This window comes from Suillus paluster (assembly GCF_016628075.1).
Source record: "Suillus paluster strain FC165 chromosome Unknown EDB91scaffold_25, whole genome shotgun sequence".
NCBI lineage: Eukaryota > Fungi > Basidiomycota > Agaricomycetes > Boletales > Suillaceae > Suillus > Suillus paluster.
The window spans coordinates 26,147-40,447 of NW_024537585.1; the positions used below are offsets into that span (position 1 = coordinate 26,147).

Consider the following 14,301-nt stretch of genomic DNA (forward strand, 5'->3'; position numbering starts at 1 on the left):
TTATTATAAGAAACTCCTTCCATGTTGGAGATCAACTTGAGCTGTGCGCGTTTCTGTTAGCCAGCAGTGCCTTGTCCTGGACGCCATCCTCTTTTCTCTTCCCCCGTGGTCTCAATCTCCGTGTTTCTCCTTTAACAAGTAGGGTGTACTCCCTCAACTGCTATTCGTCATGAGCGTCCTTGTACCCACCAAATTTCCCAGCGTCGCTGCTGTCATGCTTGCCTGCATTGCATCTCTCTTTTGCCTGCTTCTTGCGCGCATAATTTATGGCTTTATGCGCTTCTGGTCTTGTCCTACTATCTCAACGGCATCGGACGTGAAGACCTCTGCTTGGGCGTCTTTGTCGTCGCTACCCAACACGTGGAGTCAGTCTCTGCAGCGTGCTCTCCCAGCACCACTACCCTTTTCGTTCACCATCCCAGAGAAACCATCGCCTGAAGTCGGCGCAGGAGCTGGCGTAGGACTTTCACCTGAACGAGTCGGATCTCTCCCTGGCAACTGGCAATTGCGTCGACCAGGTCGTCAATTCCAGCCACCACGTAAGAATTTCTATCGATTTCTGTGTCGCAGTGCTAACTTGTTGCATTCTAGCACCAGTAGTGTACCAAAATCCGGCACCTCTCTCCATGGCAAAGCTCATCATGTCACGACACGTATGCAATGCTTCGTCACCTGGTAGTTACAATCACTGACGTCTTGCCCAACCCACAGACCTTCCGCCGCCCAAATCCAAACCGGCCACGTAGATTGTCTACCGCATCTTCATCCCGTCCTCCACAGCCGACCTCCCAGCTGTTCCACTCAATAGCATAAACACATAATAATTCATTCCCGCGCCAAAATAACTCCGCATTTTAGGGTGGGTATGGGCTACCCGGCCGGAAATAGCTTATACCCTCACCCACGCTAATCACGAACGAATCTCAAGATTCTCAACGGACTGGTCGCTCATGGTTCATGAGCCCTGATGATATACTACGGAATCTACGTGATTATTTATGATTGGACTTACATAGTACTCAAGGCAAAGCAGACAACGAAGGACTGACAAACGGCTTTTTCATTTCTATGTACACACAGGACATGCTTTCTTTGCTTTTTCTTTATACTTTTTTTATACTTTCGATCCTTCTACCTTTTACTATCGTTTAGTCCTTGTTACATGAACATACCGTTAGCATCCCTTAGACGGTTCGCCGTTTGTCGAGGACTCGTAGCCCACATGCAAAGCAGACATCTTTTCGTTCGCGTTTTCCCAGTTACACTTATTCTGAAACCGAGCGCTGAAGTGTCGGAGGGTGGAAAGATGTCTTGGCCACATCTTTGGATTTGTTGGCCTATAGGCTATTAGATCCGGGAAAATGAGCGTATAAATATACGTAAGTCAACGTCAATACCCCACCGCCAACGTCCTTACACAGAAAAATGCCAGTGTTGACCCGATGTTCGCGCAGGTCGGAGAGCACTGGATGTATCGATAGGTGCCTGTGGCTGAAACAAGGGCCCAGGGTGGGTCATGCCAAGTCAATCGTCCTATAGGGTCGATATTGGTGACAAGTGACTCCTATGAAAAGAAGGAATGACTTTCCTCCTTTTTCACCTGAAGGTCTGGCTACGGGAGACTACTGGTGGCAACTCCCAGTAATTCCCTTGCTCGTAAGGCTTCTGGTCCCGGCGCGGGGGGCCGCGTTGCTAACAATCTCGAACTCGTGACTGTACGAGGCTTATCTCTAGTCCCACGGGCGTCCAGATGCGCATAGTAAGAGAAGTGGTTTATCAACAGACAATAGTCGGAACTGCGTGTTTAACCTAACCCATTCATTACCTCTCTGAATCTCGTTGACGCCTGCAGTGCACAATGCCTGGAGATATGCCCGATCGTGACGTGCTCTCGGAGAGCATGTTCCCTGATTTATATGAATCTGGAATTACCGACCTCCAAAAGGGTCTTGAGAAGGGGCACTTTACGAGCGTTGATCTCATCAAGGTGAGATTCATTAAAGAATTGGTTTATTTCATGACGAATATTCACGTAACTACAGGCTTATCTTGCCAGGATTGAAGAGGTTAACCTGAAGGGTGCAGCTCTCCATGCGGTCATCGAGACGAACCCGAATGCTTTATCTCAGGCCGCAGAACTTGATGCCGAGCGCAAGTCTAAAGGGAGTAGAGGCCCACTGCATGGCATGCCTTTGCTACTCAAAGATAACATCGCTACACTGCACGAAGAAGGTACGTGATTATCGATGGTTAACAATACTTTACTCATCCTCCCGGAGGCATGAACACTACCGCTGGTACGATATCCAAGAACGTCTAGTTCTGGGTTAAATATTTTGCGAGATTAGGCTCTCATGCCCTCTTGGGTTCCGTCGTCCCGAGGGATGCATTCGTTGCGACTAAGCTCCGCGCGGCCGGTGCTATCTTTCTCGGAAAGGCCAACCTCTCTGAGTGGGCAAACTATCGTGGTAAGGTTCCAAACGGCTTCTCCGGACGTGGAGGTCAGACTCTTTGCCCTTATTACCCGAATGGTGATGCGTCTGGATCGAGCTCCGGAAGTGGGGTTTCGATGGCCATAGGTCTTGCTGCTGGCTCTCTGGGCTCGGAAACGGATGGTTCCATTGTTTCTCCAAGCAGCAAGAACAATGTAGTGGGCATTAAGCCCACTGTAGGGCTGGTGTCTCGAGCAGGAGGTATTTTATTTTCCAAACCTGCCTTGACAGTTGGTTGAGTCTCTTTAGTGATACCTATCTCATCACACCAAGATACAGCTGGGCCAATGTGTCGGTCAGTTTCGGATGCAGCCCTCCTACTCTCCGTCATCGCCGGGCCAGATCCTCGAGACGAAGCCACGTTGCACCAGCCCGGTGTCCTCCCTGACTACATGAAAGCGCTTGATCCTAACGCCCTGAGAGGCAAGCGACTGGGAGTGCCGCGGATGTTCCTCCGCGATGGTGAAGTGATCCGGGAAGCTTTCGACGCTTCATTAGACACCTTCCGGGCACTCGGCGCGGAGATCGTAGATCCAGCCGACTTCCCCTGTGCCGAGGAGATGAAGGTGTCGCAAGCAGAATCGCTTGTGCTAAAGACAGACTTCAAGGTCGATGTGACCACATATATTTCGGGGTTACTCAAAGTTCCGACTGGCGTAAAGAACCTCGCGGATTTGATCGAGTTCAATAAGACCCACGCGGATTTGGAGCTCATACTACCATACCACGACAACCAGGATAGGTGGGTATACGTGTTGGTGGTGCTATGAAGTTTCTCACTCTTCCTGCAAGGTTCATCGAGGCTGAAGCAACGGAAAAAAACGATGCTTATTATGCAGCTCTGGCTGAAGATTTCGATCTAGGCCGTACACGAGGCGTTGATGCAACTCTCCAAAAATACAAATTGGATGCAATCATTCTTCCTACTGACGGTACGTATGATCATATTCTGGCGTCGATTTTGGAATCTCAAATTTTCTTTAGGGCTCGCCTCAAAACCTGCAGCAATTTCTGGATACCCTATAATCTCGGGTGAGATTCACCACTTTTATGAAAGTTCATTTGACTAAATCAAACGCTTAGTTCCGCTGGGCTTCCAGCCAGATAATGTTGAGATATTGCCATTGCCCGCTGCGCCACTGCACACACAAGCTCCCGGGCTTCCTTTCGGAATAGCCTTCATAGGCACCGCATACAGCGAATTCAGTCTTATTAGCATTGCCTATGCATTTGAGCAGGCTACGCATGCCCGGCTGAAAAGAAGGGCCTATGCTGAAGCAATTCCTGCGACGCAGATCAAGGACGTGCTTTCAGCTTGAACAGAGACGTACACTGGCAGGACTAGCGCGTACAACTACGTACGGTTTTCTTCTTGAACACACGTTCATCGTGATATAGAAGCATGTCTTGTATTTGTATGCAATTGAACGATGACAATTCATTATTCATTCCCCGCATGAGTGGAAGGCGTGAACGATATACACCAGCTGTGAGTTTTCTTTAGTGTGGTTGATGCTTTATTCTCGCCAGGTTTCTCGTTTACGCTCCTTCGATCGCGGAATTCTTTGTCGTGGGTCCTTAGTTCCAGATCACCAGATGGATCGCCTGGATTATCACTGGGGCCCATCAAGGTGTCCTTTGAACTCGAGCGGTCAAATGCCAGGCCACGGTCCACGGAGTTCTCATTGGCAAACTTGAAACTTCATGAATACGAGCTGCTTGATCATATGTGGAGATGAGCCTTTCGGTGATACATACATGTGCTCCTCATCCCGTGCATCTGATAAGTTCGTAGATGTGTCCTTCTCTTGCAGAACCGTGACAGAGAAGACTTATATACAGCGTTTGTCCTGTGATTATGCGTTTTGAATGCTTCACTGCTCTGTTGCTTCTTCATGCGCCGGATCGTCAGGCGGGAGAAGACCAACGCTCTAGTATAATAAATACTACTCGCCACCAGCGGAACGAATTTCAATTGATGCGAAGTTCACGGTTTCCAGAATGAGCCCCAGGACATTTGTCTGGCATGCATATAATATATCAGGAGTAAAGATGAGGAGAGACGAAAGATCGAAGGCAACGACCGAGCGGAGGAGACAGGAGTACAGAGGGGCATCTATAATAACGATGCGACCGCCCGATGGGAGAATTGATGATAACTGAAGCTAGCTATCAGCAAATGCGCGAGGGGTAGGCACATCCCTTCTGCACCCGTTAGGCGGAGAGGTCGGTTCCACACCAGCACTAAATGCTTAGTCCTGGTATGGTCAGCGTGATCTGATGGGAGAGGCTCAGATCCGACTGAGGATGGGGAAGTGTTCGAGTACGCGTTGGCAGGCAGAATCCTGAGTGAGAGGGAGTGGATACTGTGTTTCAGTTATTATGCAAAGGTGCGGCCTGCTGTGCTCGGAATTCGTGTGCTGAAGTACACATGGAAGGGTCGAGATACTAGGAGGGTAAATGCGGATCTCTGCATTTGGGGAAGTGTATTGTCGGAAGTGGGAAGAGCTGATGTGGATTCATGAGAGAGTAAGACGGTCAATAGGATAAGGGAACAAGAACTATCAAGATACGTAGACTGGTTAAGAGAGGGCGTGCAAGAGCCCAAGTAAACTCGGCAAACACCGGTGCAACGTCCGCCCACCCACGAATATTTGTTCTTCCGCTCAATCTATAGTCAAGGCCTAAAGGACTGTCAACTATCCTTCGTAACGTTGCACGACGGAAGCCCGTTCCATCCCTGCAATGTGCGAGCTACAGCATATATTGCCATATTACTCGTGTCTCGGCGCCATATTCTCTCGTACCTCAGGAACTTTAGACGCTGGCTTGTTGCAACCACTTGCAGGTTGTTTATGTTCAAAGTCTCGTCTCTGTCCCTAGGCCACGCTTTCTCCAAGTCACATTCACCCTCACATTTTCGTTGTACATGTACTGTCACGCTATCTCATCTTATATTCGACGGAATTTCGACCTGTCATACTCTCGCAAACCGTTGCCTTTGTTTCCACGACGCTTTGACTCTCGGTCATTCTCCTCCATGGCATCAACTCAACACTCGCATAGAATGGTTCGTATTCTTAGCGCCATGAAATAAACTGGATTCTACATTTTGCGTTATAGTGCGATAAATGGATAGTATGAGTGATACAATTGAGAGCGTCCCACTCTTATTGAGGCCGACTCGCATGACTACTCCGTACCAGCATCCTGGCCCATCGTAGGCCACTTTTGCTGATGTGACTCATCTCGACAATGTCCACTTCATTAGCGGAGCCTCTCCTGCAGCCGTCTTCGTCTTAGTTTGGTCTTAGCGCTCAGTGCAATCAGACCAGCGTCTATCGTGCCGAACAACCATCGACCGCATGGAAATACACGTGTAGTATACCCTCGCTTTATCCTCTCCCTCTCACCTCAACTTCATCCACAGTCCTCATCCATTCGCCCCTTCTTGTCCCACCACTCAGCCCATCCCCATCTCTTGTCATTTGCTTCATTGCGCCATCATGTCCGGTAGCTCGGAAGGCCAATGTATCAGACTTGAAGGTGAGCTGCTCCATACGACCTTAGGATCTGTTTCATGGTCTTCACGCTTTATCCACAGTTATAAGCGGAAAACAACTTAAAGTCCCTTCCACGCGCATGCCCGCAGGCATTTACGTGTCTATCAAACTCGACGAGACAAGACGCTGGAAGTCAGCTGTCCGAGTTCCATCTTTTGACCGTTCCGTAGTTTGGGGCGATATCGTGACCTTGTAAGGCCTTCCACTGAGACTGACGGATGCGATTCCAGTACTCATCATCGGCTTGCAGATCAACAGATGTGTCACCTAGATTATCACTGGAGATCCGTGCATCCTTTGAACTCGGTCGAATGCTAGGGCAGGGAGAACTCATTGGAGAACTTGGTATCTTCTCGAATGAGCTCCTCGATCATGGAGTCGAGCCTTTCGGTGTGTGATCTGCTTCACATTCATCTGCATCTCCTCATTGGTCGTAGATATGTCCTTCCCTCCCATTCGAGGCGTCTGTCCTTCTCTCACGCTGAAGGCCACTTCCGTGCATGATTGCAAAAACGACGACGGTGAACTGTTTGATGTGAGTGACTCAGCCTCTATACCGTTGGCTTTTTCTCATAGAACGCAAACTGTAGTCCATCATCGACTGCGAGACTGCTCGAGATACGGATGCAGGACACACGAGATTGACCAAATACGTGACCAGCAAGAGCGTCTCTGACCTGAACGATGCTGTGGAGCATTTTCAGGGGGTTCTAGACCGGTGTCCGGTCGGCCATCCCGACCATGCAGCCGCACTCACTAACCTTTCGTGGGCCCGCCTTAAAGGCTATATTAGAAAGGATCTTCAAGACATTGACTCTACCGCCTCTCTATTCCGCGATGCCCTTGCATCGCGTCCGAAGGGCCACCCCGATAATCCCATATCTCTCTATCACCTCACCTTAGCGTTGGGCTGGCGCTATAGCAACCAACGTACCACCGCCGATATGCGCGAATCCGCCCGACTCTACCATGAGCTACTGTCTTTTTGTCCCGAGGACACCTATCTTCATAGCATCGCGGTAGAGGAGAATGGTGCGGGTTATGTGATCGCGGCGTGCAACAATCTTCCGACGGACACATCCGATGAAGGCATCCAACTTCGACGAATCGTGCTCGAGTTATGTCCTCTGGGTCATCACCGCCGTCCAAGAGCCCTTGACAATCTCTCAAGCGCACTCGACGCATCGTTCAGACAATCGGGCAGCATAGAGGATATAGACGAGAGCATACAACTTCGTCGCGAAGCCCTTTCTCTGTGCCCCGAGGGACACCCTGGCCGTAATGACTACTTGCATAACCTAGCCCTTTCAATCCGTAAACGCTTCGATCACCAAGGCAGACCTGATGATCTGGACGAGGCCATCTCTCTGCATGAAGAATCACTGGACCTGCGCCCTGTTGGGCATGGATCTCGTCATGAATCATTAATGAGCCTAGGGGGCGCCCTCCGCACGCGTTTCCAGAAACATGGTGACATTAATGACATCAACAGAGCCATCAGCCTCCGTCGCGAGGCACTGGCATTGTGCCCACCTGGGCATCCACGTCGTGACACCATGCATAACAACCTTGCCCTCACGCTCAAAATCAGATATAACAAATTGGATGGCGGCGAGGATCTTAACGAGGCCATAAATCTGTATCGCGAATCCCTTCAGTTAACGCGACATGATCATTCAGAGCGCCATAGTTATCTTTCCAATTTGAGCTCGGCACTCCGCTCTCGCTTCAAGGAAACTCAGAACAATGAAGATATTGAAGAAGCCATTAGTCTCTGCCAAGAATCATTGGCGGATTTACCTCTGCTGCACCCTGATAGATGCACCAGCTACACATGGCTGCAGGAGGCCTATCTGTCTCGCTACGAGATGCAACACAACTCTACTGATTTGTCACTTGCAGTGGAGAATTTCAGACTGGCATCAAGACATCCCACTGCAGGCTTGCCGCGACGCATCATTGCAGCATATTGTTGGACTGTCACAGGGGAGCAGCATAGTCATGGATCTGCATTGGAGGCCTACACTACTTTTTTCGAGCTTCTTGACGCTCATCTGGCCACATGGTCATCAACCACTTCGCGGCGCAAAGCTGCTGCTGCCTTCTGTGATTCCAGAACACTCCCTGTAGACGCTGCGTCGTGTGCCTTGCGCCATCATGACCCACAAAGAGCCGTCGAACTCGCGGAGCAGGGCCGTGGCCAGCAGTGGTCGCTGGCCTCCCGACTTAAGACTCCGCTTCAAGATCTTGAATCAGCAAACCCGAAACTGGCTCACAAGTTCTCGGAGCTAAGCCAGCGCATTGCCAACACTGCTCAGGGGTCTGCATCCGTCACCGACAGAGCTGCTGCTGATGTAGCAGCAAGAGAGTACAGGAGACTTACGAAGAAATGGGAAGCTGTGGTGGCAGAAATTCGCAATGTTCCAGATTTCTCGCAATTCCTGCTCCCACTCTCGTACAGGGATTTGCAGGCAGCAGCGAGCCATGGCCCAGTTATCATCCTCATTGCAAGCAGCTACTCGTGCAATGCTGTTATTGTCCCGACTTCAGGAGAACCCCGCCATGTTCCCTTCTCGTCTGTTACTCTCGAACATCTCGAGATGCTCAAGAACGACTTCACCAGGGAGATACGGCATGCAGGTCTTATGGGCCCAACGGAGCCGAGGAAGGATTTGCGGGTACTCTTGCGGAAAATATGGGACGTGATCATGCTACCTATTGTTAATGTCCTCCAGCATGATCTGAAATTGCAGCGCCGGTCTCGAATATGGCTGTGTCCCACAGCAGCCTTCACATCCATTCCTCTCCATGCAGCTCACCCCTTTCGCACGAAGGAACCATGCCTGGAGGATCTTTATGTCTGCTCGTATACGCCAACACTGTCAGCTTTGATCAGGTCTCGACAGATGATGAAGACCCGCACGGCCCCTCCGTCCTTCGTGGCGATTGGGCAAAGTCAACCAGGTGCTGGGCAAGGCACGGTGCTCGCTGCTGTCGACAGTGAGCTCGAGCTCGTCCATAAACTCATTCCCCCCAGTGTCAAGTTCACCACTCTTTCTGGCGACGACGCTACACAGGCAGGTGCACTCGATGCTTTGCGATGCAACACCTGGGCGCACCTCGCTTGTCACGGCAAGCAGGACCGTGAGCAGCCTTATAATTCACGCTTCGCAATGAGAGATAAACCTCTCACGCTGCTGGACATCATGGGGAATGATGCTCCGCAGGCTGAATTTGCGTTTTTATCGGCATGTCATACCGCCGTCGGCGATGAGGAGACACCAGACGAAGTCATCCACCTCGCTGCTGGTCTGCAATTTTCCGGGTTTAAGAGCGTCATTGGTACTCTTTGGGGGGTCGACGATGCTGTTGCAGAACATGTCGTCAAAGCTTTTTACGAGAATATGTTCAAGAAGGAGGGTGTCATTGACTGTACAAGGGCAGCCTTGGCACTCAACTATGCTACCAACGCCGTGAAGAAAAAAATACCGCTCGAGCAGAAAATTGTTTTCGTGCATATTGGTGTGTAGTTCTATGATGTCGTATTGCTTTCATCTCGTACAGATCTCCAAGTCGTTGATATTCCATTCTCTTCTGCTCACTACTTCAAGTTTTGTAGGTTACCATGTTACTCTTGTGGTATCTTGTCGCATTCTCGCTCGTGTTGTTGTCTACTCTGTATTCGAATTTAGATGTTTGCCGCATCACCGAGTCCTGCTTGAGTACGAGTCGACTCGCACCTTCCACCCATTCTTCTACACCTCAAGATAGACGTATGCTATTTGCATTGAACCGCGCTTCCGCATCGACTTTGATGACATCCTTGTGTTGACACTCGCTAGCCCTCTCGCACTGAACCTTATATATTCTTGCAGAGGAGATGTTCGTCGCCCAAGGATGGTGAGACTGCAAGTATAACTCGAAGCTTCAGTTGTAATGCTTAACTACCACCCCATCGATGATCTCTTCTTCTATGCCCTTCTCATTTCCACCCTTCAATTTTGAATGGTCATAAGCCCTTGACCTCGCTTTCCTCCATTGTTCCATAGTTAGTGCCTCGCTGTCGTCGCAACGTCTCTGAATTCCCACTCTCTTCAAGACTGGGCTTTCGACCATCGGCACCAACTTGACATCGTCGTTAGGCATGGAAAAGTAGAATACTCCAAGGCGAGTGTAGTTCCGCTGGTCCACTGGGGGCTGTACAACGCGGTGGATCGTGCCCTTGTAGTACCCGCCGGAAAGGAATTCCATTGTATCACCTGCGTTGACGACCTGTAACGCCTCTCGTTATGTCATGAGTCGAGAGATAGAACGTGACCACCTACAAGTGCATTTTCCAGATGACGGATCCAACGCCATTCGCCTTCACGGGTTTGAATTTGCAGTGCAGCGACAGGCTGACTCCACAGAATCGTAATGCTCCCCAAGTCTCAGTGGTGACTCTGTAAGCACATGTTTTGTTCGTGATCAAGGTCACTGACCTGTGTGTCCCCTCAACCAAACGTTCTTTGTTTCGATTTCTTCTTCCTCTGTTCGTGGGTGGCTAAAATACATGAACTTGTGAAGAGTAAAAATCCAAGGATGAACCCACTACTTGATGAACCTGACTGATCGATAAGTCAGCAACGGCATGAAGTACTTGGAAAATATATACCAGCTGTCTCGCCGACGGCGTCATAGTCATGGTTGTTCACTAGCGTATCTTCCGGCAGCTCGAGGCTGCGTGCAATAACCCTGAGAAAACATGCTATCAGAGAAACATCCCGAGCACACCGATAGGCGTTTACCTTAGGATAGGATGCAACACGTTGAAGTGATTGTGTTTGTTAAACTCTTGGATCTCTGGGAGAAGAGGACGGAGGGCTTCTGGGTGTCTTCGCTCGGTCACATCGCGATTGGCTATAATGGTGTGGGGCGAGTCAACGAAAATGAAAGTATTCTGCTCACTGGAGTATTGTTCAAGCTGGTCGCGCACTCTACCGTCGGTATCCTGAATTCAATGGATTTGCGTGAATAAAACGCCTGTGTGTTGTGCGATGCACAACTGCTACGTACCGTGTACTGCAGTAATGTATATCCTTGGACTGACCCAGTTTCTCTCCGTGTTGAAACATAAGTTTGCTTCTCGTCATCAGTGACGGCCGAGAAGGGTACGTCCGCAATGTCAAACATGCGAGCTGTCTGGGTCGAGGTATGAAAATCTGCATGGTATGAGAGAATTGGCTCACTTGGGCTTTCGAATACCCGTGGTTCACGACATAGAAGAACCCATTGTTGAGGAGGGCCTCCTTTAATTCAATTGCGAGCGCTGCACGACCTTCTTCAGTGGCGGCTTTCGAAATGTCGATGATCGCAAGGTCAGCATACTCCACTGTCAATGCACATGTCAGTGTTCTGTGTGAGCAGAGGACTCTGTACAGACAATTTTCCTTCGTAGGAGGTGCTGCAACGTAATGCGGCACGTAGGGCAAGGTAAGACATACCTCTTCACAATATCAATAATTTAAGTAATCTAAGGGACGAAAAGGAACTCGGGGATTTACTGATGTTTCGCTTACCCTTGACTTTTGTAGGCTTCTTACAAAGATCTTTCTCCTCATCAGTGTCTGGATCGATACCTCCATAGTCGTCTTCTGATTGCACACTCTCGTCGGTGCTCGGATATGGCAAGGTGAAGGCAAAGTCTCACTGCATACTTGTTAGATTGGATTTCGTCCGTGAACTGACTCGTTCCTCTAGTTTTTGATTTAAAGTTTAGTCAAGTGACGACGTCATCAAGTTGAAAATTTGTCTTGCCATTCTCTTCCGTGCTTCCCTGCGAGCGACCTGCGGGTCAATCTTACCCTTAGCCTTTCCTGTGATCAACGAGAGCTTATTTGCAGTGCAGTAGTCTGCAGCGTAGTGTTTGAAATTTTCATGTAAGCACTTAAGAATGTCGTCGTCCGTCTTTGATTTGATGAGATCGGCAGATACAATTGAGTGGCATGATCGCATGTGGTTCCTAACGTCAGACTCTTTGCCCTTATTACCCGGATGGTGATGCGTCTGGGTTGAGCTCCGGAAGTGGGGTTTCGATGGCCATAGGTCTTGCTGCTGGCTCTCTGGGCTCGGAAACGGATGGTTCCATTGTTTCTCCAAGCAGCAAGAACAATGTAGTGGGCTTTAAGCCCACTGTAGGGCTGGTTTCTCGAGCAGGAGGTATTTTCTTTTCCAAACCTGTCTTGACAGTTGGTTGAGTCTCTTTAGTGATGCCTATCTCATCACATCAAGATACAGCTAGGCCAATGTGTCGGTCAGTTGCGGATGCAGCCCTCCTACTCTCCGTCATCGCCGGGCCAGATCCTCGAGATGAAGCCACGTTGCACCAGCCCGGTGTCCTCCCTGACTACATGAAAGCGCTTGATCCTAACGCCCTGAAAGGCAAGCGACTGGGAGTGCCGCGGATGTTCCTCCGCGATGGTGAAGTGATCCGAGAAGCTTTCAACGCTTCATTAGAGAACCTTCCGGGCACTCGGTGCGGAGATCGTAGATCCAGCTGACTTGCCCTGTGCCGAGGAGATGAAAGTGTCGCAAGCAGAATCGCTTGTGCTAAAGACAGACTTCAAGGTCGATGTGACCAACTATATTTCGGGGTTACTCAAAGTTCCGACTGGCGTAAAGAACCTCGCGGATTTGATCGACTTCAACAAGACTCACGCGGATTTGGAACTCATATCACCATACCACGGCAATCAGGATAGGTAGGTATATGTGTTGGTAGTGCTATGGAGTTTCTCACTCTTCCTGCAAGGTTCATCGAGGCTGAAGCAACGGAAAAAACCGATGCTTATTATGCAGCTCTGGCTGAAGATTTCGATCTAGGCCGTACACGAGGCGTTGATGCAACTCTCCAAAAATACAAATTGGATGCAATCATTCTTCCTGCTGACGGTATGTACGAACATATACTTGCGTCGATTTTGGAATCTCAAATTTTGTTTAGGGCTCTCCTCAAAACCTGCAGCAATTTCTGGATACCCTATAATCTCGGGTGAGATTCACCACTTTGATGAAAGTTCATTTGACTAAATCAAACGCTTAGTTCCGCTGGGCTTCCAGCCAGATAATGTTGAGATATTGCCATTGCCCGCTGCGCCACTGCACACACAAGCTCCCGGGCTTCCTTTCGGAATAGCCTTCATAGGCACCGGGTACAGCGAATTCAGTCTTATTAGCATTGCCTATGCATTTGAGCAGGCTACGCATGCCCGTCTGAAAAGAAGGGCCTATGCTGAAACAATTCCTGCGACACAGATCAAGGACGTGCTTTCAGCTTGAACAGAGACTAGCGCGTACACCTACGTACGTTCCCCTTTTTGAACACACGTTCATCGTGATATAGAGCCATGTCTTGGATTTGTATGCAACTGAACGATGACAATTCATTATTCATTCCCCGCATGAGTGGAAGGCGTGAACGTCATACACCAGCTGTGAGTTTTCTTTAGAGTGGTCGATGCTTTATTCTCGCCAGGTTTCTCGTTTACATTCCTTCGATCGCGGAATTCTTTGTCGTGGGTCCTTGTTTCCCTTCCTCTCGCCCCTTCGCTTCGACACATGCCCGAGAAAATCCAAAATCCTTGTGCCGTGTTAACGCACCGCAGGATGAAAGGCCAGTGCTTGGATTCGCACATCTATGCTTCCATTTTGCCCTTGATCCTTTCTGGTGTTTGGTCGTGGAAGACTATCTCTCCTGTTATTTCAAGCTTCATCCTCCTTGGGCGTTGTGCACGAGGATAGATTTTTAGACTTTGGTTGGAATGTTTAGCCCTATTTTATGTACTCCGAACACTATCCATTTTTCTCCTAGTAACACTTTCACCCTCACCTAGTGAATGACGTCTTTCTTCTGTCTGGTCCGCCTAGGGGAGACTTCCTTCCGAGTGCAACGCCTTTGTCATTATCATGCTGCTCACCCGAGCAGCATCCTTTATCAATGCCTAAGTTGACTGCACATCTACACTGCGTTATTGTCCTGCCGCCCACCATCTGTGTCGACCGATTGTCATCGGGTCTTCATGCGGGTTAGCTTGGAGGGCCAATCTAAGGCCGCCCCATGACCTGGGTACCTGCTCGGCAAGATGTCGATCAATGTCAACTCGAAAAGACGCTGGAAATCAGCATCGAGTCCCATCATACGACATATTTGCAGTCCTACAACTTGAAAGCATTTGACCGAGACTTGTGAATGCGACTCGAGGACTGAT

The 14,301-nt window shown here is 49.6% G+C and overlaps 5 protein-coding genes across 5 annotated transcripts; 4 read left to right on the forward strand and 1 right to left on the reverse strand.

Annotated features, from left to right (window-relative positions):
• The first annotated feature begins 23 nt into the window (after positions 1-23).
• Positions 24-988, forward strand: EDB91DRAFT_348257 (uncharacterized protein). The gene is made up of 3 exons (XM_041326962.1): positions 24-539; positions 592-653; positions 712-988. Exons 1-3 carry the CDS (start codon positions 170-172, stop codon positions 811-813), a joined length of 534 nt encoding a protein of 177 aa, XP_041177217.1. The 5' UTR covers positions 24-169; the 3' UTR covers positions 814-988.
• An 870-nt stretch (positions 989-1,858) lies between these two features.
• EDB91DRAFT_1248291 (amidase signature domain-containing protein) lies at positions 1,859-3,811 on the forward strand (the record flags this gene model as incomplete). The annotated part of the gene is made up of 8 exons (XM_041322909.1): positions 1,859-1,987; positions 2,043-2,232; positions 2,280-2,297; positions 2,349-2,693; positions 2,742-3,234; positions 3,285-3,424; positions 3,477-3,524; positions 3,576-3,811. 8 exons carry the CDS (start codon positions 1,859-1,861, stop codon positions 3,809-3,811), a joined length of 1,599 nt encoding a protein of 532 aa, XP_041177218.1.
• Positions 3,812-5,815: 2,004 nt separating this feature from the next.
• Positions 5,816-9,839, forward strand: EDB91DRAFT_348386 (CHAT domain-containing protein). Its single transcript, XM_041326963.1, has 5 exons — positions 5,816-6,038; positions 6,097-6,247; positions 6,306-6,445; positions 6,493-6,590; positions 6,646-9,839. Exons 1-5 carry the CDS (start codon positions 5,999-6,001, stop codon positions 9,583-9,585), a joined length of 3,369 nt encoding a protein of 1,122 aa, XP_041177219.1. The 5' UTR covers positions 5,816-5,998; the 3' UTR covers positions 9,586-9,839.
• Positions 9,840-9,982: 143 nt separating this feature from the next.
• Positions 9,983-11,679, reverse strand: EDB91DRAFT_1237272 (uncharacterized protein; the record flags this gene model as incomplete). Its single annotated transcript, XM_041321563.1, has 11 exons — positions 9,983-10,327; positions 10,381-10,484; positions 10,537-10,598; positions 10,647-10,662; positions 10,710-10,789; positions 10,843-10,954; positions 11,003-11,045; positions 11,111-11,236; positions 11,284-11,426; positions 11,478-11,538; positions 11,614-11,679. 11 exons carry the CDS (start codon positions 11,677-11,679, stop codon positions 9,983-9,985), a joined length of 1,158 nt encoding a protein of 385 aa, XP_041177220.1.
• A 450-nt stretch (positions 11,680-12,129) lies between these two features.
• On the forward strand, positions 12,130-13,372 carry EDB91DRAFT_1248294 (amidase signature domain-containing protein; the record flags this gene model as incomplete). The annotated part of the gene is made up of 6 exons (XM_041322910.1): positions 12,130-12,253; positions 12,302-12,519; positions 12,551-12,795; positions 12,846-12,985; positions 13,038-13,085; positions 13,137-13,372. 6 exons carry the CDS (start codon positions 12,130-12,132, stop codon positions 13,370-13,372), a joined length of 1,011 nt encoding a protein of 336 aa, XP_041177221.1.
• Between the last annotated feature and the right edge of the window lie 929 nt (positions 13,373-14,301).